The 27,805-nt window shown below is 44.5% G+C and overlaps 2 protein-coding genes across 8 annotated transcripts in view; one reads left to right on the forward strand and one right to left on the reverse strand.

Annotated features, from left to right (window-relative positions):
• Positions 1-574, forward strand: part of dock7 (dedicator of cytokinesis 7) — a 210,683-nt gene extending 210,109 nt beyond the window's left edge. For 5 of the 6 annotated variants that reach the window (XM_068037333.1, XM_068037334.1, XM_068037336.1 and 2 more), the window contains one exon: positions 383-574. In XM_068037333.1, the coding sequence (XP_067893434.1) occupies positions 383-488 (106 nt within the window). In that variant the 3' untranslated portion in view covers positions 489-574. The remainder of the gene's footprint in view (positions 1-382) is intronic. The other variant, XM_068037340.1, reaches the window with a different exon arrangement.
• A 43-nt stretch (positions 575-617) lies between these two features.
• On the reverse strand, positions 618-26,573 carry usp1 (ubiquitin specific peptidase 1). 2 transcript variants are annotated; one of them, XM_068037344.1, is made up of 9 exons: positions 26,526-26,573; positions 20,297-20,468; positions 17,287-17,416; positions 14,864-14,971; positions 13,301-13,470; positions 9,358-10,094; positions 4,785-4,943; positions 4,232-4,433; positions 618-3,266 (listed from the first exon to the last, which is right to left on the reverse strand). In XM_068037344.1, the coding sequence occupies exons 2-9, from the start codon at positions 20,458-20,460 to the stop codon at positions 2,498-2,500; spliced, it is 2,439 nt and encodes an 812-aa protein (XP_067893445.1). In that variant the 5' UTR covers positions 20,461-20,468; positions 26,526-26,573; the 3' UTR covers positions 618-2,497. The 2 variants fall into 2 exon arrangements, with proteins under 2 accessions (XP_067893445.1, XP_067893446.1); XM_068037345.1 differs by lacking the exon at positions 26,526-26,573 and adding an exon at positions 26,403-26,516.
• Positions 26,574-27,805: the final 1,232 nt, after the last annotated feature.

Here is a 27,805-nt window from a genome sequence, read left to right on the forward strand (position 1 = left end):
AGTAAGTGCTAGACTACTGAATCTGCTTCTGCTTAATTAATCTCTCTCAGTCCATACAACCATCTAAGGTTTTAAGTGACATTTTATTAAACCACTACCACTATTTGCAAAATGATCTAGATAAAAATGTCTTTACCATCATACCTGATGTTAAGAGTGGTTAATGCTAAACATTCTTTTGGTCTAATGTAGAAAAAGGAGGAAACCACCACCACCCCACCTAGTAAGAGTACCACCAGAATTCCCTAGTTTCAACTTCTGTTTGTTGAATTAGCAGATTTCAACTGGAGCCGCAGTGGGCATAAGTGCCATAGGCAAGTGAGAAAAAATATCAGCAATCTCCTGCAACTAATGAGTGATTTCTGTTGGTGCATTCCTTTAGGAGAGGTGAGGAAGAAACTGACAAATATCAGACAGGGTTCTTGCAGAGTGAGCATATATGCGCATTGGATGAAAACAGGATCAGGCTCAGTTCTAATGGCTGCTGACACTCACCATCTGAGCTCAAGTAGGTGAGGTATTTGTACAGAACTGTATCACAGCAAGGAGTCACTGAAGGGACAAAGATGTAAAAGGACCATTTGTAATAAAATATATATAACACCAAGGGTGTGGATTCATGGTTCTGTTTTATTGAAAGAAATTAATTTCCCAATTTACAGTAAAATTGGAAAAAGAAATACAAAGAGCTTGAACTCAATCCTACGCCATCCAGCTTAATGTTAGTCAGCTCCTTGTGCCACAATAAGTGGCATCCTGGGCCAGCTTCAAATCAAAATGGAGTGAAGCGCTATCTGCCAACACATACTGCAACTTGCATACGGCATCAAAAAAATTTGATAACATTTTTCTACCCTATTGAAATCCTGCAATTCACAGAAAAAGAGACTGAACTGCTGAAAGAAAAAATTGCAATGCTAGAAATTCAAAAAAAAAAATGCACCAGATTTACCTGGTAACAGCTTATTTGTTTTTAGTCAAAATAAGCTGTTGATCCAACATCTATGTAGCAGGGCTGTTCCTTGAGTTGTTAATGCCCACATTACAACAGTGATCAGGCCTGGCTGAAAAACCATGATGACCCAAGGCAGGTTAATATACACATGTATGTTTGTGCTATACAAGTTTCATTTCAAGCAAAAGTTATTAAAATTATACACCACTGGTCTTTTATGTACAACTTGGAGATAATTGTATTTACAAGTTAGAGGGGTGAATTTGTGGAATAGGTTTCCTAGATCATCTTAGAAACTACATACTAAAAGTTATATGATTTAACTTTATACAAAATTACTTCAATGTTTTATATTTACATTAGTGTCTAAAATACACTGCTTAAGAAAAGGAAACCTGTGATTATATTCCCGATTAAGTACATTTTGTCTGATATTCAAACTTGTAGAAACATTTCTGAAATGACTTTCGATCTAAAAAGAAAATCCTTTTCAGGGCCTGAAGTGGCTATCTGTATATCACCATCTATATGACATATAGAAAAGAAATTAATGAATGTTACAGGGCATCTGAACTAAGGGCAAAACACAAAAGTAGATGTCACTAGAGACTCTTCATTGAATCGATGTAGTTTTGTAAAGGAAGTGACTCAGCAAGAGGTTCTAAAGCACAAATCTAGATCTAGTTAAAAGGTCACATTTTAGACATGCAACAACTTAGGTCAAATTTCCACCCCACATATGTAGTCCAGGAATATCCCAAGTTTGTTTTCTGGTCTACAGAATTAACCCCAACCGACATAGCAATAAATGGGGGGTGAGGGGAGAGGGAGGAGAAATAATCGGTGTTCCTAATAGTGAATGCCAGGTAGTAACTGAGAACAGGATCAGGCTTAGCTGTGAAGCCTGTTATACTCAGTCTCAGTGCACAAATTACAACTAACCACTGGAGGGCAGCACTGCAAGATACCAGGGATCTTGTCCCAGAATCAGTAAGGACCTGTAGGAGAAATGATACAAGGAATGATGTCATTGCATTAGGAGATGGTTTAGGTCAAACTCAGTTTTAGTTTTACTAAGTATCTGCTATATTTCAACCTTCTAAAATGCAGCGGACCATATCCTTTAGATTTTACTGTTGTTGGCTGTGGGGCACTAGATGAGTATGGTAAGAATCACTTTGAAAGTTTAAACATCCAACAATAATGGGATAGAGATTAGTTTTAAAATCTAACCCCTGCTGTAGTTAGGTAAGAAATGTAAATTTTACACCCATTTACAAAAAAAGTTGCATCTAAATGTGCTTTTACAAAAGTCGCTTTTAAATTTAGAGCCTAAAATCTGCTTCATATTTAAACACAGGCTTGGAAGCTTGCTTTTTCAGGCTGTTTTGGGAGTGCTCGATTGGTGATTCAGACAGCTATTCCTAGCAAATCACACAAAAAGGCTTCAAAGTTTAAAAACCATGCTCTATATTAAATATACAAGCAGTGAAAAAAAAAAATCCCATGTCGAAGTTAATTAAACCAATCTCTAAAGGTGCTCTATGTGTTTGCCATTTTCTTGTAAAACAACAGGTATGGGGTTGATGTGCAAGAGGTTGATGGAGAAAGTGAGCTGAGAAAATCTTGCTCATCTGTAAGCTTCACTTCAGCATCATCAAACAGCATCCATTTTCCTTCATACTCCAGCAGACTACAGCAGCCTTGAGGAAAATGGTTTTCTATGATGTTCCTCTCAGTTACAGACACTCCATGTTGGTTGTTGCAACAATTTTGGTCATCAATGGAATGAATATGTTTTTCTCTGAAGTTAACAGCGTCAGATTTCACATTTTCTTCTAATCCAGTTCCAGGTTTTTCAGGATCCTTCTTGTTCTTGGGGACATACAGATCAAAACTGGATATATTTTTTTGTCCACCAAGGAGCCCAACACTTTCTGCATTCTTCTTTGCAGTTTTACCAGTTGTTGCTGTTTGGAATTTGCCCTTCAGTTTAATCGATATCTCTCCGTCGTCATATTCTGGTGAACAAACAGAGCTTTTTGTCTCTTCCTCACCGAGTGGTTCCTGTTGCACACCGTATGCACAATTCAATACAGATTCTTCTTTGTGCATCTCCTGACTGCCAAAATCTGTCATTTTTACATAGGCTGTGTAATGACCACTACTAATACTCACCCCATTGTGCATGACTACAGCAAACAGTTCATAACAGTCATTGGCTTCTCTAGTGCTCCATTCTTCAAGAGAAAGTTGAAGAGGGGTCAGCAAGGGAGTGTTCACTTTTGAGAGATTGCCATATGGCTCCAACCTAAAAAAATCCATAATCAACAGAATAGATCATGAGCAGCAAGGATATAGTGTTACTGCTATAACATTTTAAAGAATAAAGCTTATGTGTCACATTCTAAATGTGACATTCATGAACAATGAACATGTACACTGTTGAGAAGTATGGGATAAATGACCCATGTTCTAGTAAATTGCAGCATTTTAAATAATGCAGACTTGTACAATGGCACAGTGGCGCAGTGGTTAGCACCGCAGCCTCACAGCTCCAGTGACCCGGGTTCAATTCTGGGTCCTGCCTATGTGGAGTTTGCAAGTTCTCCCTGTGTCTGCGTGGGTTTCCTCCCACAGCCAAAAGACTTGCAGGTTTATAGGTAAATTGGCCATTATAAATTGCCCCTAGTATAGGTAGGTGGTAGGGGAATATAGGGACAGGTGAAGATGTGGCAGAAATATGGGATTAGTGTAGGATTAGTATAAATGGGTGGTTAATGGTCGGCACAGACTCGGTGGGCCAAAGGGCCTGTTTCAGTGCTGTATATCTAAATCTAATTTATAGCAAGGCACTTTTGCTGGAAGTAGCAAATACTGTACAATACAAATTGATTTGGTTCCTTCCCCACCATGGGTGACTTGCCATTGAGCTAGCATTTTGTCCTAGGTGCACACAGACCAGCAATGCAATTTCACATATATGATCTCTGGACATTTCCCCCTCTCTTGCTTATCCCTATACTATTTGTGGACAGGTGAACACTTTTACTTCAGTCAGTCATACTCTTAAAAGGATATGCAAGAATGAGGAGTTACTCTCAGTTTCTCCCTTTCTACACTGAAAAGCCAAGAGGGAAAAATGTTTCAGGCATTTTAAAACAACTTTATTTTGAACTTAAACTTTGCCATGCAATTTTGTTTCTCCAATAAATTTACTATTCTACCTGACTTTCAATTTTTTGCAGTTCCGATCATACTAATTTCCATACTTACTCTGAGCTACATGCTGCAAAGCACTTCAAATGGATAGTAACAACTTCTGGCATCTTGTCAAACAACAGGCTGCGTTCAGCTTCTGTGTAATGGTGACAGTTTTCACAGAAATATTTGTCTTCACCAACTATTCGTTCCACTGAAGCAAACTGTGATATCGCCCACTTCAGTGTTTTTATCTCCATCTTTGGTTCTGGAGATGCTGGAAGAAAAGGGACATGAAAATTTACAGTCAATCCTCATAGCTCAGCCCTTAACTCTAGTAATCAGCCTCATGGCTCTTCCCTGCACTGCCTCTAGCACTTGAATGTCTCCCTGATATCTCAGCAGCCAGAACTAGATACAGTCTGACCACAGCACTACAATTCACTGCTGCAAAAGCCATTATTAAAAAAAACTTTCATAGGATTCTCCTTTACCCTTTTCCCAAGTCTTCCAACATATCCCCACCCAAATGCAGAATTAAAATTAATATGCTCCATTGCAAAATCCTGCAGTACATTTACTGACCCCAAATGGATCATTTTTCACTATACTCCATTTGTTTACTTACTCTCAGAGCCATCTTCCTTTGGGTCATTTTCTTGAACAGGTACGCTGATATCCTGGAAATTCTCTCTTCGCTCAGAGTAACACTCACACTCCAAACACCGTGTTCTCAAAACTAACTGTCCTTGGAACATTCCATCCATAAGCTCAAATCCAGACAACTCTAAACAAACCAAAAGGAGCTGTTATCAGAATTATACTAGTGTGAGGCTCCATGACCATTGAAATTAAATATAATCTGCTGAAGATGCCCCATATTTCTACATGTCACAGAAAGGGGAGCACTGTACAGATCATCAACTGGCATTGCTACACTATACAAGGACTGATACATACAAATAAAAGCAAAATACTGCAGATGCTGGAAATCTGAAATAAAAACAAGAAATGCTGGAAATACTCAGCAGGTCTGGCAGCATCTGTGGACAGAGAAGCAGAGTTAACGTTTCAGGTCAGTGACCCTTCTTCAGAACTGGCAAATATTAGAAATGTAAAAGGTTATAAGCAAGTAAAATGGGGGTGGGGCAAGAGATAACAAAGGAGAAGGTGTAGATAGGACAAGGTCACAGAATAGCTGACCAGAAGGTCGTGGAGCAAAGACAAATAATATGTTAATGGTGTGTTGAAAGACAAAGCATTAGTACAGATAGGGTGTTAACAGACTGAAAATTGAACAGCCGCAAGTACAAACATGAATTAAAAGTGGGTAAGCAAACTGAACAAACTAATAAAATAAAAAAATATATATATAAAAAAGGAAAAAGAAAAAACAATAACTAAAAATAAAAGTAAAACGGGAGGCCAGTCATGCTCTGAAATTATTGAACTCAACGTTCAGTCTGGCAGGCTGTAGTGTGCCCAAACGGTAAATGAGATGCTGTTCCTCGAGCTTGCATTGATGTTCCCTGGAACACTGCAGCAATCCCAGGACAGAGATGTGAACATGACAGCAGGGGGGAGTGTTGAAGTAGCAAGCAACTGGAAGCTCGGGGTCCTGCTTGCGGACTGAGCGGAGGTGTTCCGCAAAGGGGTCACCCGGTCTGTGTTTGGTCTCCCCAATGTAGAGGAGACCACATTGTGAGCAGCGAATACAGCATACTACATTGAAAGATGTACAAGTAAATCGCTGCTTCACCTGAAAGGAGTGTTTGGGGCCTGGGATAGTGAGGAGAGAGGAGGTAAATGGGCAGGTATTACACCTCCTGCAATTGCAGGGGAAGGTGCCATGGGAAGGGGACGAGGTGGTGGGGGTAATGGAGGAGTGGACCAGGGTGTCACGGAGGGAACGATCCCTTCGGAATGCTGACAGGGGAAGGAAAGGGAAGATGCATTTGGTAGTGGCATCACGCTGGAGGTGGCTGGGTATGGAGGCTGATGGGGTGGAAAATGAGGACAAGGGGAACCCTGTCGCAGTTCTGGGATGGAGGGGAAGGGGTGAGGGTAGAGGTGCAGGAAATGGGCCAGACATGGCTGATATACAAACCTCTATAACATCTACAACAGTAAAGCAATTAAATAGAATACTTCCTCATTAAGTCAAGTACGTCACAACCATACCCCTGCAAAAGTTAGCGGCTTGAGGGAAAAACTGGAGTAAACAATAGAATTCTAATTACAGCTTCAGATTTTATTTTATCGTGACCTGGATAAAACATCTTACATTGTAGGGGTGCTTCTTTTTTTTTTGCTGAGTGCCACAGTCCTAATCTCGATCACATTATCTCCATATACATATCCCAGAAAAAGTTACACTGGTGAACAGAAGCACATTGTGCATCCTATTTGTAGTGGGACATACATGACGGAAAGGTGGTCCATATCATAAGTACTACTATTCTTCCAGTGGAGTCCAGTCATCTAAATCAATGATCAAATATAATTATTCACATTCTGCTTGTCTGTGGTTGACTTGTGTAGACTGTATGACCGACATAAAATTGGAGCTCCGACTAGTGTATCTGCTCCTGATTGACTGCTACTAAGCAGCTGATTAGCAACCAAATGGATGCAAAATTTAGTAACAATTCACGAAGACACTGGCTGTGTTCTCCTGTGGGCTCCTGCAATCGCAGTCACAACTCCCAGAACCACACTGAATCCTCTATTTCTGATCCATCCCAGGTCTGCTTGCTGTCTTCAAGCACTCCCCCTCAGATCATGAGACTCAAGTTTTTTTTTTCAACCACATATTCCAGCGAGAGGTGAGATGCTAATGCTAACTGATGTTTACTTTTAAACTGCATTTCAAGCTTTCTTAGAGCAGTTCAATGAAAGAATGATCAGTGAGCACAGGTTTTTCCCACAACCTTTCACATTAAATCTACAAACTTTCCTACAAAAACTGGCCAATCAGGTAGGAATGAGAATACTATGGAGTATGGTGATGGGAGTGATCTCCTAGTCGGTAACTTGACTGAAATGTATCTGGGGTGTTTGAACCTTTCAAGATTATAATGACGCCCAACAAAAGAACTGTGATTTCATACCCAGGGAGATGCAACCACTTTTGGAACTATGGATTGAAGCCTTGGGTCTCTGTGACATAGGAGGGACAAAAAGACTTAAGGCACTCAAACTATGTATGGGTCACAGGAGAGTGAAGCCACAAGGACTATACTGCATTTACCTTGTTCTTTTGTCTCTGCTTTCCTGCTGGATGCAGACTTAGAAAAATGGAGAGCTGGTATTCTGAGAAAGTAGAGGCAAAGAACAATGCAAGGGATTCTTCAGTTTCTTTTAAATTACATGGAGTGCTTAGAGAGAATGGAGGCAAGCAAAGTAGAAAACAGACAGGAAGAAAAGTGAAGAATTATGAAAGTCAAAGAAACAGAAATAATGAAGAATGAGCATGAAAGACAAACCAAAAGGAAAGGCAAACAGACATCAGCTTTTTCAGTAAGCAACATAAAAGATCAACAAATTTTCTTTTAAATGAGATGCCAAATCTTGCATCAAAGCCAACCAGAAATGGCCAAACATCAGAAAGAAAAAAATCAGGTGGCTCTAAATCAACTCTCAAAACTAAAGTTTATCCTTAGTGCAATGAATGAAGTTTCTACCTGGCACACTGTACCTCCCATTAAGGCCCCTGAACAATTCTAGAAAGATGATTACTTTTGATATTAAATATATTTTTTGGATCAACACTGAAGTAGTTCTTTTACTTTCCTTACAGTCATTATAAGGTGCTTATTTGTTTGTAGAGTCATTATTACAGAAAGAGCTACTTTACAATTTTAGTTTCATATTGCAGGAGCTGAAAGCTTTCAATAAAAAGACTCAAGAAGCCTAATACTTGACGTAGACCAACGTTTTCTGGGAAAGTCACTGAAAAAGTTTACCCTCTATAAAATAATTATGTTTCACTCAACTTGATAAGTGATTTATTGCAGAAGTTTGGGGAAAGACAGGCTATGTTTCTATTGCTAATAACAGAGGTGGAGAAGTAACAATCGTTTGGCTGGCGACAGATTGAGAAATGACTATGTTTTTGGCACGAAAGATCATATAAATTTTCAGCTAATCAAATACTGATATTAAAGTAATACAGAAGCTCTGGCATCAGGAGTAACTACTACTGTCATAACGCTAAAGGATTTTAACTGAGGCATTTTAGACTTGTCATCTTTTATCATATTTCTGTAAACTCTAATTCCCTTTCCTTCTACCTCTCATCATCCAAAATGGAAGTAGGAGCAATATGCTTTACAAGTACGAACTGGTTAAATAAAAATAATCTTTGGAACTAGCTATTAGCCAATCCAAATTAGACTACTAGTGGCATCACAGATGTAACCAAGTCAATCCAACATGCCATAGGTGTCAAAAAGCTGGGATAGGATTGTTTGTCAAATAATATATTCATAGCAAACCACAGAGGAATGGCAAACTCAGATAAATTAATTTGTCTTTGGTGTCCCAAAAATTTATTCTTTGCTTAGATTGTACTAACAATGTGGCAGTAAAGTACCATGATTTATTTGTTTTTTCTGTGAGTCTGCAAGAAAGTTTGAATTGTGTAAACAGAGGAATAAATAACTTAGATCTATGAAAACTGATCAGTCATATTTCAATTTCAGATAGACAAGCTGTGTTAGAACACAATCCAACAAGAAAAAGTCAACATGGTAACTACCCATTTCTAACCCCATCAATATTTACTCTACTAGATAACAGTGTACAGAAATCAATTAATTTTCACAAAATAATGCCCCAAATTTTGCTAATGTCACCTTTAGCCTAAACAATGTCTTCTGTCTCTCTTTATGGTTTTTGGATAATATCTCAACATCCATCTCAGTGATTCCCATGGTTAATTTTTAAATTAGTTAATCACTCTTACCTCCTTAGCTTTGCTTTTCTTTCTCTTCCCCAGGCTCCTTACTTTTCTAGCTCCACAGGTGTTAAAACTAGACAGAAACACTGAGCATAATTGCACAGTATAAAGAATATTTAATTGGAAATGGTGTTTGCCTGTAATGTGCTGATATTGAGAGATTTTAGTTGAGGTATTGAATGAATCCTGCTTTTCTGTGTCATCTTTAGCTCAAAAGAAACTTACTTTTAGGCTCACCGACCTGTTTTCCTTATGTACTTGTCTTCAATTTCACACAAGCCTCCATATTTCTTATTGCTGGTTTCTGTAGCACAATGGGTCTTGCTGTCTGATGCAGAACAGTAGTGCTCTATTGAACTGTCCTCATTTGCCACTTCTGTACAATTTGGCTGATTTCCATTTGCTTCATCATCTTTTCTTGGTTCTTTCATGCCCTGATTTGATGCTAGCTTGCCAAGGCTATAGAATTTTGAAAGAATACTTGGCTGCTTCACTGTAGGTTTCAGCCACCTTAACCCAAGTTGTGTTTTCTTCTGAGCAACTGATACACTTCTCGCATCGATATCAGGTTCTTGTTCAATAATGTCCCCAGAAGGTTTACCCTTCCGTCTTGTTTGCCGTTTTGCTTCCATTTTTTTCAGATCCTTAGGCAACTTAGATTTTTTCATGGCATTGCCAGCTTGTGTATCACTTTTTCTTTTACCATTTTTCTTTTTCTTTAGCATTTCCTCTCTCTCCAGATCAGGCATTTCATGCTCATCTTGCACAGTGTCATTTCCAACTATCAGATTATTGGAGTAAAGCGTTTCTGTGGGCCCGTTCATTTTATTCTTTGCAGTTGTTTCAGGGTTTACACTTTCTTCAACAGATGCACTTTTCTTTAACAACTGGCAAGCTTCCAGGATGTATCCCAGAATACACTGCAACACTTCCTGTGCATCATGCTGTAGGTATCCATCATACATTGGATTCAGCTCTCTAAAGTACAAGTGGACAGTTTATATATCATTCCATTAAAATGTAATTTCACTTCATTTGTATTGCAACAGGATTCTTTACAACTTGTATTGGTGTTAATACATTGCAAGTATAGTTGAAATCTGTATTATGGCCTAGCTACTTGAGTACAATGGACCCTTACAGTAAATGTAAGTCATGTGACAGAGGGATATCTCAATACACCAAGCCAATATCAGTGATTCTGGACAGATTATGGTCAATAAAGAAACAAAAGATAAAGTTCTAGAATAGAGATTTTTCTTTTAAAAATCACTCAATTATCATCGCCTCATTTTTAAAATTAAAATTTAAACATTAAAAATACAAAGTTTTTTTGATTTCACACCCGGCATTGACCTAGGCACCTTCATTGTCATTAGGTCAAAATCCTGGAACTCCCTTTCTTACAGCACTGTGGGTGTACCTACACCCCAAGGACTGCGGCGATTGAAGAAGGCAGCTCAACACCACCTTCTCAAGGGCAATTAGGGATGGGCAATAAATGCTGGCCTAGCCAGCGACACCCACATCCCATGAACAAATAATTTTTTTTTTTAAAAAGAGTACAAAGTTTGTTCTTTTACCTTGTACATGCAAACCCTTTCCTGGTGTACCACCACTGCTTTTTAATAATCCTTTCTCTTATGCCAGCTTTTTAGTTTGGTTTGAGCTAGGCAGACTCTCTGGAGACCTAGTCTTGTTAATTATGTCTTTTTGGGGTCAGAATTCTTAGCTAAATTTTCAGCCATCCCCTACACAACTTGATCAAGGAGAATTATACAAACATATGGTGCTGAATAAGCTGAGGAGAAAACAAGTTTGATGGAGGATTCAAATGGGAAAGACTTTGCATTGCTCACCTGCTGAGTGTTTCTTGGCTGCTCACATGCTGCCTCACCCTGCAAGCCTAACAACTATATCCATATTACCATGCTCTCTCACCCCATTTCCCAGATCTCCCTACTCTTCCTTAACCCCGAATCTTTGCATTCTCCTGGCTGCAACCTAGGTCACTCATGGCCTGACCCCACTTTCTACCTCAGCTACCCATATTTTAGCATTTCTCAGAAAACCTTTTTTCCTACATACAGTACAGTACCTTAAAAAGGTAAAAGATGGATAGTGAGTACATCTGTAAAGGAAACATGTAACAGCTTAACAGAGACACTGGGAGACATACAGATGAGAGGAAACAGTGAAAAAATGAGAATGAATCTGATAAAATAACACAAAGAAAAACAAAGAATTTTACAGTGGGGAAAGAAAATCAGGGTTAATTATATGAGGTATACACGTTTTTGTCCATGACAAATGACACACAAGAACTATATCATACACCATATAATAGTGTAAGCTATTATAAAAGTGTATCATCTGACTCACCAAATGAGCTTTTTGTTGTTCTACTTGTTGTATTTCAAGTTTAAAAATAAATTTTAAGGTTTCCCCTGTTGGCTCAGCAAACTGCTGCAGTGGGTAACAGAGATACAAAGAACAGGAGGTCCACAGGTTCGATTCCTGATCTATGATGATCAGCAGGGGTACTAGGAGGGTTATTACAATTGGCTTCAGTGCTTATAGGGTTAGGTGGAAAATTGCATTCCAGCAACCCTTGTTGGATGTTGAACACTTACAGGATCAATTAAATTCAATTAATTAATAAAAATCTGAAATTGAAAGCTAATCTCAGTAATGGTGCCATGAAACTATCGATTGTTCACTGGTTCACTAATGTCCTTTAGGGAAGGAAATCTGCTGTCCTCACCTGGTCTGGCCTACAATGTGGTTGACTCTTAACTGCCCTCTGAACTGGCCCAGCAAACCACTCAGTTCAAGGGCAATTAGGGATGGGCAACAAATGCTGGCCTGCTAGTGACACCCACATCCCACGAAAGAATTTTTAAAAATAGGATTGAATGAGACTGTGATTACCTGTGGTTGGGCAGTTTACTGAAACTTGCAGATGATAATAACTACTTGGACAAAGTACCACAAGACGAGTAAATGGCTTCAGAACTTTTTCTTTTGATGCGGGAAGGTTGGGGGTGGGGGAAAACTTGTGAATTGTGGAAAAGGGAAATAAAAAAAAGTTAACCTCACAATTGCTGGCCTCCCTTGTGCCATTTCCAAGGCTGGTTGCTGAAATAGTATTTGAGTGCTCAAATGTGAAGTTTCTGTGCCAGCAGCTGAAACAAGTGCTGAAAATAAAAATCACACTTCAGTGTCCAGTGTTGGAAATAGCACAAGCATGGCAGTTTCAGCTGGTGTGCAAACATATATGTTTATTAGGGCTAAGCACTGAGGAGAGGAGTATAAATAAATTCTTTTTTGGAGTTTTCAAACAAGTTTTTAAAGATAGAAACGTCTCCCAGAATATTCCTTCAATGCAGAACCTTGAAAGTACGATTTTAGTACTAAAAACATAGTCATTAATTTTACAATACTGTTAAACAAAGCAGGATTTTGCATAGGGCATCAATATAACCTGTGGTGTGGTTCATACAGACAGGAAAGAGCCTGAGCTCAATTCCTGGTCTGAGTTGAGTTGAGTTACTCAATCTCAATTCCAGCATCAGTGGGATTAGTGCAACAATGACCTGGACATCCCCAGGATGGAAGAAAAGGAAAAACCACGGCTCCTATTCATGATTAATATTGAGTATCTCCTGCTTGAACTGCATTCATAGGATAACAGAAGAGGTCTGATGACATTTCACAGGTTCACAGATGAAGAATGGGTGCCACTGCCCAAGTAGCCATAGTGTAGTATGAATCATCACCTTCAGGGCATGTGACATAAGGGAGGAAAAAGAAAAGTATAAAACTACTTCTAACTTCTCAGATAAAATTGATCTCTTTAGGGCCTATCATAATAGTGATGTGTAGCTAAACCTACTTTACCATAGCTAAGAAAATCTCTTCACTATGAATAAATATTCTGTGATATCCAGTTGCCCTGGCAAGGATTCTGTTATTTAAGATAGTTGACAACAGACAAGTACTCAAGAATGATCATGGAGGGGTACCCAGAGACTCAATTTTAAGTTCACAGCTAATCGTTCAATACAGCCATATTGTTCAGAAGTGCCTTGAACAGAATTATTTAACAACAAAACCTAATATCTAAATTTTGTCACTAATTTTATTTCTCCCAAAAATTTCAACATATCCATTTAAAAACTTACTTCAGTGTACCCATCAGTCTCTTAGGCGGAGTAGCAAGTTCCGCCTCGATGTAATTTTCTACGTTCAGAAGATAGCTGGCTTGTATCTGTTCCATTGATACAATCAAGTTGTGCAAGTTGCAGATCAGTTCTAAGCAGATTGGCAATTCCTCTTGACCATTTAATATGTCCTATAGTACAGAAATATTCACAGATAAGTACTGTACTTCAAATTTTACTTGGCTGAAATCTTTCAAATGCAGCAACCATCAGGATATATTTGACTGAAATTAACTGTTCTACATTGATAATTCCCATTTTAAAAAAGCTTGCATTACTTTGTAGAAGGCTGCGTTTGCTAACAATGTAACCACTAGGTGGCGCTGTACTAGCACATGTGCAAATGCAGCCTCATCAACTGAAACGTCACTGTCTGTGCCATTCTGGCAGCTGCCAGGATTAAAGATGGTGCTGCTCAATTTATCAGAGAAAAACAACTTCAACCCATGGCAGCACACAATGGACAGGTTTGACACTCAGAACATTGTGCTGTTTAAAATCTCATCAGAAGGACAGCACCTCTGACAGTGCTGCACACCCTGCATAATTCTGAGATTTCAGTGCCATCCCACTCTCCCGCTGCTCACTCCTCCATTCGCCCACCCACCCATCCCACTCTTGGCCACTCGCTCCTACATCACCCCGTCACCCCTTGCAGCCTGCTATGCTTCTTCAGGGGCAGCAAGTGGCGGAGAGGAGTGAAGCCGGGGAGGGGGGGGCAAACAGGGAATGAGCGGCCAGAGAGGAGGGGGGAGCGAGGAGCCAGACGGTGGGGCAAAGCGAGGAATGAGCAGCCTGGAGTGAGTGGCCAAGGGGGAGGAGCGCATTTTCCTGCGCATGCGCCAGTTAGTCCGGGCAATGCAAGATGTACACTGCACATGTGCAGCATCTGAGCACAGCCTGGAGCTCTGATGTTGTCAGGAGTCACTTTGTTTGAAGAAAAATAAGGCATCACCTTTTTACCATTTCAGTTATGTGATCATAGCTGTCCCTTAAGAGCTTTACTTTGCTGAAAGCTTCCATTTATGTTGCTTCTCCTATTGCTCAGTGATAAAGATACCACCCACTGTGATGTGGTGCTAACTCACAGATTGGAAAGGTACTCAGTTCAATCTCATTTGTGCTGATGGCTGAAATCTGCCAGAGTATTACAACTGGCTTCACTGCTTTTCGGAGAGAAAAAAAGTGGGGGGCTGGAAAACCAACCAAATTTTCTCCTCGAGCACTATCCAGTGTCAGGCTAGAAATTGTATATAGGCAAAGGACAGCGTTCACCTCAGCTGCTGTGCCCTCCATGATCAAATAGCAAGATACAAGAACACATGAATGAGGTGCCAGAGGGCTACCCAGGCCTGTGGGAACCATACATCAATGTCATTGTTTTGAACATAAAACACTGGAAGCAAACCCATTTATTATACATATAATTATAGAAGTAGCAGCAAATTAAAATATCCTAATAGTAGGGTAATATGGATATCCTAAGCCTAAATTATTTTCAAGAGCGTTTTCATTTCTGATTACCTGGTCTTTTTTGCAATCCTCTTCACTCTTCAGTATTTCTTGTTTTTTGTAGATGCTGTCATACATGAATTTCATTCCAGTTTTAAATCCAGGGCAATAATACAGCACCTAGTCATTGCAAATATTGTATTTTAATAAAGTGTGATCATAATACAAATTTATACAGCAACCACATTTTCAGAATAGATTTGCTGAACATGGGCTGCTAAATAGAATCATACTTTACAGTACAGAAGCAGAATATTTGGATCAACATCTCGTGCCAAAGTCTTTCACCATTAGCCACCTAGTCAAAGCCCCATAACCTTTGAATATTCTTTGGATCAAGTATCTAATTCAACTTAAAATAATTTAATGACTCTGCTTCAATAAAGATTTGCATTTATTTGGCAACTTTCACAATCTGAGGATATCCCAAAACACTTTACAGCCAATAAAGTACTATTTGAAATGTAGTCACTGTTGTGATATAGGAAAGACGACAGCCAATTTGCTCACAGAGAGTTCCCACAAACAGCAATGGCCAGATAATTTTTTTTAAAGTTATGTCAGTTGAGGGATAAATATTGGCCAGGACTACAGGGAGAACTGTGGTGCAGTGGTTGGGGCGGCACAATGCCGCAGTGGTTAGCACCGCAGCCTCACAGCTCCCGGGACCCGGGTTAGATTCTGGGTACTGTCTGTGTGGAGTTTGCAAGTTCTCCCTGTGACCGCGTGGGTTTTCGCCGGGTACTCCGGTTTCCTCCCACAGCCAAAGACTTGCAGGTGATAGGTAAATTGGCCATTGTAAATTGCCCCTAGTGTAGGTAGGTGGTAGGGAATATGGGATTACTGTAGGGTTAGTATAAATGGGTGGTTGTTGGTCGGCACAGACTCGGTGGGCCGAAGGGCCTGTTTCAGTGCTGTATCTCTAAATAAAATAAAATATACTCCCCTGCTTTTCTTCAAAATAGTGCCATATGATCTTTTACATTCATTTGAGAGGTGAGAGCGTTACCAACTGAGCCACAGCTGACAATAACAGTCTGTGGCAAATTCTAACAATCTTCTCTGTAATGATTTTTTCTACCTCTCCCTTAATTTCCTTTGGGATTATTTTAAAATAGTGCCCTCTTATTATCTGATAGATTCTTTCGCCACAGGTCAATCACTATTTAAAAATTTGATGATTTTTGTTGGTAGCTACGTGGTCAAGGGAAATATTAAAAATGGAAGCACAGCTACAGCTAATATTGATACCATCAATATCAATAGGGAGTGAAAAGTTATTGGGGGTAGGCGGGAATGTGGAGTTGAGATTACAATCAGATCAGCCATGATCTTGCTGAATGGTGGAGCAGGCTCGAGGAGCTGAATGGCCTACTCCTGCTCCTAATCGTATGTTCATATGTTCGTATTCAATATTTTAAAAATCAAGTAGTTACTCAAAGAAGGTGCATCTCATGAGTCCCTCATAAAGGTCTTTTCTGGCTGAATTGCAGTTCTTTGTTTCTCTGCTTTTCCACACTCTTACTCCAGCAAAAGAGGAAACAGAAGCACCACCACTACCTTCTTACATTGCTCAAATGTCTCAAAGCACTTCAGAACAATGAATTACCATGGAGTACAGTGACTTATGGAAGTAAATGTGACAGCCATTTTCTGTACAAGATCCCATAAAAACGAATGAGACGCATGACCCAGTTAATCTAAGAATTTAGGAACGACAAAGGCCATTCACTTCAGTTACCCAGGTACGGTTTCAGAACCAAATCTGACCATTTTCAACTAACCCATACTGTTTTAGTGTCAAATATTGATCAGGATTTCAACAACATTGGGGTTTAAAAATTAAAAAGTATGTGTTTTGATGGTGGCATATCAGTTTGTAAATACATACACAGTTGCTGTATTTATGAAGAGGACTTCTTCTAAAAATTGAGTACTTAAAAAAAACATTGAACTGCAGGAAAAATAATCGAGGAAAACAACGTAAACAGAAGCAAATATTATGGTGGAGGAAGCAGCCTGGACAACCCTCCACAATATGCATGATTGCAAACTGAATTGGACTGGCTGGATGAAGCATGAGGTCTTTCCCTATCCTTCATTGTTTGCATGCTTAAAAAATACAAATTGGGATAAATGAAGAAATTGAAGCAGAGTATCTGTCCACATGTAATTTTATTAATGTGTTCAAATGGCTGATAATGACATTAGAGGGAATGACACTCTGCGTGAGGTTAATCAATCTAATTTAAATGAACAGGTGACTTTAAAAATTGTATATAAAAAAAGTACCAACTGATTAGTGTATTTCAAAGTAGATTCTTCCAAATTCATGCTACAAAATCAGAAAATTAAAGAGTAATGTAATTTGATTACATGTACTGGCGAAGACAATTCAAGGAACTGACACCACCTCTAAGATCAGTCTACTTTACCTGAAGTACACTATTGAGGTAACATGTATTTCCCAGGTTGTTCAGGCCCACAAAGGGTAGAAGTTCCTCCCGCTTTTCGTGTCCAACTGCAGAAGGTATCAATGCGGCTCCAGAAACAACTTTGTCACATCTATTTTAGGGATGGGATTGGGGCAGAAGAAAAGCCACATTGCCAGTACAATAATCACTAATTCTGAACAAAAAGGTTTCAGAGACCTTGCAATCATTGAACATAAAGTCAAAGATATATTAAATAACAATATTTCAAACCACAAGTGAAAGAAATTATTCTGAACAAAAAAGGGACACAGTCCTGACAACTAGGTATAAGGTGCAATAGAGAGGAAGTATTAGTAGAAGGCAAACACACAATAACCACAAATTGACAAAGTAATGAGAAAGACAAATCAAGATGTTGTATGGGGGTGGACCACTACAAGTCAGGTAAATAAACGGACACCTACTGCCCAGCATGCACTCAGCACCAGTCAGAAGCTAGTCTGAGTGATTTCTTGACATAACAGGGAAAAATACTAAAATATAAATAACTCTCCTACATTTAGGGAAGATATGCAACTTAGCATATGGAAGTGGGAAGGAGAAAGAGGAATACAGTACTTACAGCACAGTATAGGCCCTTCGGCCCACGATGTTGTGCCGACCCTTTATTTATTTATTTAGAGATACAGCACTGAAACAGGCCCTTTGGCCCACCGAGTCTGTGCCGACCATCAGCCACCCATTTATACTAATCCTACACTAATTCCATATTCCTACCACATCCCCACCTATCCCTATATTTCCCTACCACCTACCTATACTAGGGGCAATTGCTAATGGCCAATTTACCCATCAACCTGCAAGTGTTTGGCATGTGGGAGGAAACCGGAGCACCCGGAGGAAACCCACGCAGACACAGGCAGTACCCAGAATTGAACCCGGGTCAACCTACTCGAAGATCAAACTACCTACATACATACCTTTCATTTTACTATTATCCATATATTATTCTCCACATATTATTTAATTGCCTGATTATATGTAATTGAACATACCGAAAGAGATCTCCTCACAGGACTTAGCAAGTACATTTTCAGCTATGGGCATCAGAATTTCACAAAATACATACATACACTGGAGAGATTCATCAAACAAAAGAACCTTCTGTAGAATTTTCTTACCAAGAAATATTTTTGTCAGGAAATTATAGCAAATTGATGGGGAAGGAAACTGTAAGTCAGTATACATTTTGTCTAAAATATTTGCTTTCTTACCTCCTTCAACCATTTATAAAGCAACCTTGTGAAGACAAGGTACCAGGTTCCAGGCCACAAATCTGTAGATTTGTTAATTTTTCCCTTCCTGCTTGAACACATTATTTCAGGCTACCATATAGTTGGGAGCAGCTCAGCAACTGCTAGCAGAAACTCCTTTGGTGGTAATCTTTCTGGTCCTGGAGGCAATCCAGCCAAGCATGCAATTTAAGTACTGGACAATTGGTTTTCCATCAGAGGCACCGATTTTCCTGGTTTGTCCCTCTCCCCGCATTCATTGCCTCCCTCCACCAGATTTAGTTGGGTTTGCATAATATTAAGTTATTTAGAATATGCATAATGTTATGTTAGTAGCACGTGGCAGCTGGGCTTGCTATGCTTTGTACACATTTCAGTTTGCACACGGTTATATCCATAAGATGTTACAATTCATACATTATGCAAATTTGAGGTCCTGATTAACAAATTATCAAATGATGTGATACTGCATTTGAAGCACCAACAACTTGCATGGTTAGATAATTGTGAATATTTTTATTTAATTTCACTGTAATAAGAACTTTTTAAAGAAGTTATTTGGAATGATTTATCTTCTAAATGGAATCACAAGCAATTGTTTCTTCAATTTTTGTCAGAGTAGCCAACAGTTGAGTTAAAAAATTCACTAGAGGAGCATTGCATGTAATATTGAATGTCAGAGAGCATCTTAAGACTGCTGGAGTTGAAGCATCAGATACGTTATCTAGCAAATGGTTTCAAAACAGTCTAGAAGTGTTTACGAGCGTTTATATGGAAAGTTCCCTTATTATAGTATGTATGTTATACTCTATTGACAGACAAAATTATAACATTAGCAGACTAGTCTGCATGTATTTCTCTGCTTTTCTAGATTCCCCCACCCCCATCTGTACCACACACATCCTTCCTAATATTCTCCATTCAGTTTAGTCTTGTAAGATCCAAAATCAGACTATATCAATGACACGGACTTCCAACAAGCCTGAGCACTAACAATAGCAAAATGCTAACCATACTTCCTCTGACAAAACAGCAGAAATATTTTTTAAAACAAAGTGATTCTTGACAACGCACCCGGCCGCTGACGTCATCAGACTGCACCAAGCTGCGCACATGCGCAAACGGGCTCCTGCTCTCTGCGTGCGTGGCGTTCCGCATTGCCAGGACTAGTTGGCGCATGCGCAGATGACATCATCGCGTAATGCGGGGGGGGGGGGAAAGAGAGGGGGACAGGGAGGCAGCAGGGAGAGCGGCTGAAGACCTTGGTAGCGGCGGGGGCGCTTTCCTCCTCCCCTTCCCCCCCCACCCAGTCTCTCCCCCACTGCCCCGCCCGCTCACTCCACCTCACCCACCACCCACTCTCTCCAGCCACTGTGTACTGCCGTAGGTTTACGTTGCCTTTTTGTGATTATTAGAGCAGCGCCATCTTTAGTTCTGGCAACTGCCTGAACGTTGCACACTGTGACGTTTTAGTGGAACACGCTGCACATGAGCCAGTCCAGCGCCACCTAGTGGTTGTGTTGTCAGCAAAAACAGCCTTTTTAATATGCAGTACTAAATAAAAAAGGCATCCTGCACATACAAGCCAGAAAGCATATTTATGATGCAGTCTCATGTACAATTTTACAGTACTTTACTAAAAATACATATTTGAACAACATTGTGGTCATCGCCTTAGCTTTGCAGAATGTATTGAAGTGATAAATTGTGCAACATACTTATCCAGCCTTTTTGGTTCTGAAGGGTTTTGGTCATTTTCTTGCTTCTCAGTAAAATCCAGTGCTCGTTTGGCTTCTTTTTTCTGAAAGAACTTAAGGGAAAGTCGTTTCCTTTTGGTAGGGCTCCCCCTTCCATTACTCTCATTCTGTACAAGGCCGGGCATCCTCTTCACTAGTAAACAGAAACAGCAACTTTGTGGATTGAAATTAGACGGTTTTCTTGTTCACAGCTTATTAAATAAATATATAGATTTACTACATGATGAGTGGCATCTGCTCAGTTGCATTATGAAACCAATGCTAACTTAAATTATGAAACCATGTTATCAACCATCATATATATCTACTGAATTTACACAGGAACCAGAATCCAACCTAGTACTACGCATGAACTGGAAAACAAACATATAGAACCCATCACCCATAATAGGAAAAACCAGGAATATGTCATGGCCAGCTGTAATTACAAGTACTTTCAGAAGGTGAAAAATAATATGCTTATAGAAACTCAACTGAAAAAAAATCAGAGTATTTTGTCCAAGAAATCAGTTGAAACTAGTTTGTGACGTCACTGGCATTATGACACCATACCTATTAAGTTCTTTATAATTGACCCCTTTATTTTCCATTCAAATGTGTAAATAAAAGATGCATAATTACTTTCATTAATCAGCTGAATAAAGTATTTGCCATGGTAGGCCTTGACATAGCTACTTAAAACACTCAATTTAAATTGAATATTTTCAGTTTCTATAGCCCAAGGACATTAGTTCAGAGCTGCTTAATTTGACAATGATATTCTTCAATTTCCACTGCTATTTTCCAGTGTAATGCTTCTTACTAACAATTCCAAATTACAGAACAAAGCATTTACGAATCAATGATTTTAGCTTTAACTACACACCGTATAGATTAACTTCAAATCATATTTAAAATTTAATTTTAAACAAATGAGAGGACAATGGGCAAGCAACTTTTTTTGCTTAATTTAAGAACCATATTCATTCAATATTTCATGAAGTGATAAAAAAAAATTTATTCGACTATCCAGGCAGTGCTTACACTCAGGAAATAAGTTAGAGATGATAATGTTAATCTCATATGTATGTGATGATATAGAACATAACCACCAAATATATCTATTTTAGATAGAAGCACAAATAAGCATGCTTGATTATGATAATGGCTATAGGGCTGGGTACCAGAAAGGATATCAACAGCAGTTTTGGACCAAATGAAAATTTTCACAGGAAGGATAGGAAACGTGCAAGGAGAACATTGGAGTAATTAAGACTGAAGGTGATAAAGGTATGAACAAATGGGTGGAGGCAGAGGCAGCTCATATTAGATATGGAAATAGGCATTCTTTGTAAAGGAGATGATATGAGGTTCGAAAGTTGGACCACTGGAAGTGTGAACAATCTGCTGAGCAGTGGCCAGAAAAGGTGATGACTGTCAAAGACGATGGCTTCATCATCCCACCTGAATAACTAGAGAAAGTTCTCATCAAAGACTGGATGGTGGACAAACAATCTGACAGCACAGTTGGAAAAGAGAGGTAAAGCTGGTTGTCATTGGCACGCATGTGGAAGATGACCATATGTCTGCAGATTATGCCACAAAGGGACAGCATGCAGACCGGGAAGAGGAGTGGCTAATAATTAGTCGCTGGTAGACTCCAAAGGTGTCAATACATGGGTAGAAGAGAACCACTGCATCTATGATCAGATTGAAAAATTACCACTTGTAACCAAGTTAGATGCTGTACCAGAAATTTCACACCACGAACTATAATACAACTATTCTGCTGCTAAAGTGCAGCTGTTACATCTGACCAGCCCTTTCACATTACACTTGCTGTAAATCTTACATTAATATATAAAATAGAACACGAGATAGTGACACATCAAAAAATAAACCACTTGTGATACCCCAGCTCAAGTATTTGCAAGATATGAAGACTGTGTTCTTTCTGTAAACTACACACTATCACTCAACATGCATTTCGCATTTACACATGAACAAGGCACGATTAACTCTCTCTCCAACCAGGCTCTGCCACAGCCACCACCACCTCCCACCGCAGCCTTCACTCATTCACTTCCCCTCTTACTCCCCATCCCTCACAAACCTCTTCTCCATCAGCTCTTTCACCCCCTTCCCACTCTTCTCTTCCCCTTCCGCCCCGCTGTTCCCAGTCTTCTCTCCCTCCCCCCCCACCTGACCCTCCTGTTCCCCTGGTCTCACTACTCTACCCCATCTCTCCCTCCCTCTCCTCCCCCTCCTGTCCTCTTCTTCCACCCCCCCCCCCACCCCGAATGTTTCGTCTCCTCCCCACCACCCCCCCCCTTGCGGGTCCTGTCTCCCTCCCCTCACCCCCGCAGGCCCCATCTCCTTCGATTCCCCCCCCCGCCCCCCCCTCGGGCCCCGTCTCCTTCCATTCCCCTCGGGCCCCGTCTCCTTCCATTCCACCCTCCCCCCGTCGTCTCCCTCCCTCCCCCACCCCCCCGTCGTCTCCCCCCCCCACACACCCCCTCGTCGTCTTCCCCTCCCTCCCCCCCCACACCCCGTCGTCTCCCCCCCCCACACACCCCCTCGTCGTCTTCCCCTCCCTCCCCCCCACACCCCGTCGTTGTCTTCCCCTCCCTCCCCCCCTACACACCCCCTCGTCGTCTCCCCCTCCCTTCCCCCCCCACACACCCCCTACCCCCTCCCTTCCCCCCCCACACACCCCCTACCCCCTCCCTTCCCCCCCCACACACCCCCTCATCGTCACCCCCTCCCTTCCCCCCCCCCCCACACACCCCCTCGTCGTCTCCCCCTCCCTTCCCCCCCCACACCCCCTACCCCCTCCCTTCCCCCCCCCACACACCCCCTACCCCCTCCCTTCCCCCCCCACACACCCCCTACCCCCTCCCTTCCCCCCCCACACACCCCCTCGTCGTCTCCCCCTCCCTTCCCCCCCCCACACACCCCCTCGTCGTCTCCCCCTCCCTCCCCCCCCACACTCCCTCGTCGTCTCCCCCTCCCTTCCCCCCCCCCCACACACCCCCTACCCCCTCCCTTCCCCCCCCACACACCCCCTCCCTTCCCCCCCCACACACCCCCTCGTCGTCTCCCCCTCCCTTCCCCCCCACACACCCCCTACCCCCTCCCTTCCCCCCCCACACACCCCCTCCCTTCCCCCCCCACACACCCCCTCGTCGTCTCCCCCTCCCTTCCCCCCCCACACCCCCTACCCCCTCCCTTCCCCCCCCCACACCCCCTGCCCCCTCCCTTCCCCCCCCCACACCCCCTGCCCCCTCCCTTCCCCCCCCCCACACACCCCCTACCCCCTCCCTTCCCCCCCCCCACACACCCCCTACCCCCTCCCTTCCCCCCCCCCACACACCCCCTACCCCCTCCCTTCCCCCCCCACACACCCCCTCCCTTCCCCCCCCACACACCCCCTCGTCGTCTCCCCCCCCCACACACCCCCTAACCCCTCCCTTCCCCCCCCACACACCCCCTCGTCGTCTCCCCCTCCCTTCCCCCCACCCGACACACCCCCTCGTCGTCTCCCCCTCCCTCCCCCCCACACTCCCTCGTCGTCTCCCCCTCCCTTCCCCCCCACACCCCCTCGTCGTCTCCCCCTCCCTCCCCCCCCACACTCCCTCGTCGTCTCCCCCTCCCTTCCCCCCCCCACACCCCCTCGTCGTCTCCCCCTCCCTTCCCCCCCCAACACCCCCTCGTCGTCTCCCCCTCCCTCCCCCCCCACACACCCCCTCGTCGTCTCCCCCTCCCTCCCCCCCCACACACCCCCTCGTCGTCTCCCCCTCCCTCCCCCCCCACACACCCCCTCGTCGTCTCCCCCTCCCTCCCCCCCCACACACCCCCTCGTCGTCTCCCCCTCCCTCCCCCCCCACACACCCCCTCGTCGTCTCCCCCTCCCTCCCCCCCCACACACCCCCTCGTCGTCTCCCCCTCCCTACCCCCCCCACACACCCCCTCGTCGTCTCCCCCTCCCTAACCCCCCCCACACAACCCCTCGTCGTCTCCCCCCCCACACACCCCCTCGTCGTCTTCCCTCTCCCTCCCCCCCCACACACCCCCTCGTCGTCACCCCTCCCTCCCCACACACACACCCTCGTCGTCTCCCCCTCCCTCCCCACACACACCCCCTCGTCGTCTCCCCCTCCCTCCTCCCCCCCACACACACACCCCCTCGTCGTCTCCCCCTCCCTCCTCCCCCCCCACACACACACCCCCTCGTCGTCTCCCCCTCCCTCCTCCCCCCCCACACACACACCCCCTCGTCGTCTCCCCCTCCCTCCTCCCCCCCACACACACACCCCCTCGTCGTCTCCCTCCTCCCTCCCCCCCCCCACACACCCACCCCCTCGTCGTCTCCCTCCTCCCTCCCCCCCCCACACACCCCCTCGTCGTCTCCCTCCTCCCTCCCCCCCCCCACACACCCCCTCGTCATCTCCCCCTCCCTCCCACACACACACACCCCCTCATCGTCTCCCTCCTCCTCCCCCCCCCACACACACACCCCCTCGTCGTCTCACCCTCCCTCCTCCCCCCCCCACACACACCCCCTCGTCATCTCCCCCTCCCCCCCACACACACACACCCTCGTCGTCTCCCTCCTCCCCCCCCCACACACACCCCCTCGTCATCTCCCCCTCCCTCCTCCCCCCCCCCCACACACCCCCTCATTGTCTCCCCCTCCCTCCCCCCCCACACACACACCCCCTCGTCGTCTCCCCCTCCCTCCTCCCCCCCCCACACAACCCCTCGTCGTCTCCCCCTCCCTCCCCCCCCCCACACACCCCCTCGTCATCTCCCCCTCCCTCCCCCCAACACACACACCCCCTCGTCGTCTCCCCCTCCCTCCCCCCCCACACACACACCCCCTCGTCGTCTCCCCCTCCCTCCCCCCCCACACACACCCCCTCGTCGTCTCCCCCTCCCTCCCCCCCCACACACACACCCCCTCGTCTTCTCCCCCTCCCTCCTCCCCCCCCACACACACACCCTCGTCATCTCCCCCTCCCTCCTCCCCCCCCACACACACCCCCTCGTCGTCTCCCCCTCCCTCCCACACACACACCCCCTCGTCATCTCTCCCCCCACACACCCCCTCGTCATCTCGCCCTCCCTCCCACACACACACCCCCTCGTCATCTCCCCCCCCACACACACCCCCTCATCATCTCCCCCCCCCACACACACCCCCTCGTCGTCTCCCCCTCCCTCCTCCCCCCCCACATACCCCTTCGTCGTCTCCCCCTCCCTCCCCCCCACACACCCCCTCGTCGTCTCCCCCTCCCTCCTCCCCCCCACACACCCCCTCGTCGTCTCCCCCTCCCTCCCCACACACCCCCTCGTCGTCTCCCCCTCCCTCCTCCCCCCCCACACACCCCCTCGTCGTCTCCCCCTCCCTCCTCCCCCCCCACACACACCCCCTCGTCGTCTCCCCCCCCACACACACCCCCTCGTCGTCTCCCCCTCCCTCCCCCCCACACACACCCCCTCATCGTCTCCCCCTCCCTCCCCCCCCCCACACACCCCCTCGTCGTCTCCCCCTCCCTCCCCCCCCACCACACACCCCCTCGTCGTCTCCCCCTCCCTCCCCCCCCACCACACACCCCCTCGTCGTCTCCCCCTCCCTCCCCCCCCACACACACCCCCTCGTCGTCTCCCCCTCCTTCCCCCCCACACACACCTCCTCATCGTCTCCCCCTCCCTCCCCCCCCACACAGACCCCCTCGTCGTCCCCCCCACACACACCCCCTCGTCGTCTCCCCCTCCTTCCCCCCCCCCACACACCCCCTCGTCGTCTCCCCCTCCTTCCCCCCCCCCACACACACCCCCTCGTCGTCTCCCCCTCCTTCCCCCCCCCCACACACCCCCTCGTCGTCTCCCCCTCCTTCCCCCCCCACACACCCCCTCGTCGTCTCCCCCTCCTTCCCCCCCCCACACACCCCCTCGTCGTCTCCCCCTCCCCTCCCCCCCGGGTCTCCCCATCCACCCTCTTTCCCTCCAACCTGTCTCCCCGTCCTCTCCGCTCCTCCTCTTCCCCCTCTCCCAATTGCTCAGTGCCCGAACTCCGTATGCACACCGTTCGCCGACTAGTCGAAACCCGACACAGGCCCCCCGCCCTCTGTCCAGCATCACCGGGGGGATCGGACCCCAGAGTGCGGGGATTAAGAACTTCGGGTCGGATCAACATCCGCGAACTCACCCGCTTAGCAACGGAGCTTGGCGCCCTTTCCAGCGTCAGGACCCAATGAGCCGTCTGTAGAGCACGCCTGCCTCGTCTTTTCATTATTTAAAATTTTTATTTTGTTACAATTCAAATAGACCGGGATTAGTAAATTAATCAAGTGCTTAATGACAATTTATATTTATTATTTTTGTGATTTCAGCATTAATTTTCCAGGATGTATATTAGTGAGCTAAAACGGTCCATTGTGGAGTGAGGGGCAGTACTTAGCCTCTCGGTAACCCGCAGCCGATGTCGAAAAAAGATTTGCATTTTTATAGCGCCTTTCGTCCCAAAGCGCTTTACAGCTAATGAAGTACTTTTTAAAGTGTAGTCACTGTTGTAATATGGGAAAAGCAGTAGCCAGTATGCGCACAACAAAAATCCCACAAACAGCAATGTGATGATGACCAGATAATGTTTTTGTGGTGTTGATTGAGGGATAAATGTTAGTCAGGACACTGGGGATAACTCCCCTGCGCTGTTTCAAAATAGTAGCATGGGACCTTTTACATCCACCTAAGAGGGCAGACAGGCCCTCGGTTTAACATCTCATCCAAAAGACAGCACCTCTGACAGTGCAGCACTCCCTCAATACCGCACTGGAATGTCAGCCTTGATTTTTGTGCTCAAGCCCTGTAGTGGGACGTGAACCGAGAACCTTGGCAAGACGTGAGAGCACTACCAACTGAGCCACAGCTGACAATTAAAACTGTACAAGACTTACTGCCTTCTCTGAGGATGAACTCAGGACCTTCAGATTATGTGACTGACCCTGAGGCATCAACATACACAGTCCACTGCTCTGAACAATACATGAAGAGTTTGGGATTATCCAGAGATGTCACGCTTAGTCTTCACTCTATTAAAATCTTCTTTGGCCTCCTTATCTCGAGAGACAATGGGTAAGCGCCTGGAGGAGGTCAGTGGTGTGTGGAGCAGCGCCTGGAGTGGCTATAAAGGCCAATTCCAGAGTGACAGGCTCTTCCACAGGTGCTGCAGAAAAATTTGATTGTCGGGGCTGTTACACAGTTGGCTCTCCCCTTGCGCCTCTGTCTTTTTTCCTGCCAACTGCTAAGTCTCTTCAACTCGCCACACTTTAGCCCCGTCTTTATGGCTGTCCGCCAGCTCTGGCGAACGCTGGCAACTGACTCCCACGACTTGTGATCAATGTCACACGATTTCATGTTGCGTTTGCAGACGTCTTTAAAGCGGAGACATGGACGGCCGATGGTTCTGATACCAGTGGCGAGCTCGCT

The sequence above is a fragment of the Heterodontus francisci genome, chromosome 8, assembly GCF_036365525.1.
Source record: "Heterodontus francisci isolate sHetFra1 chromosome 8, sHetFra1.hap1, whole genome shotgun sequence".
NCBI classification, from domain to species: Eukaryota; Metazoa; Chordata; class Chondrichthyes; order Heterodontiformes; family Heterodontidae; genus Heterodontus; species Heterodontus francisci.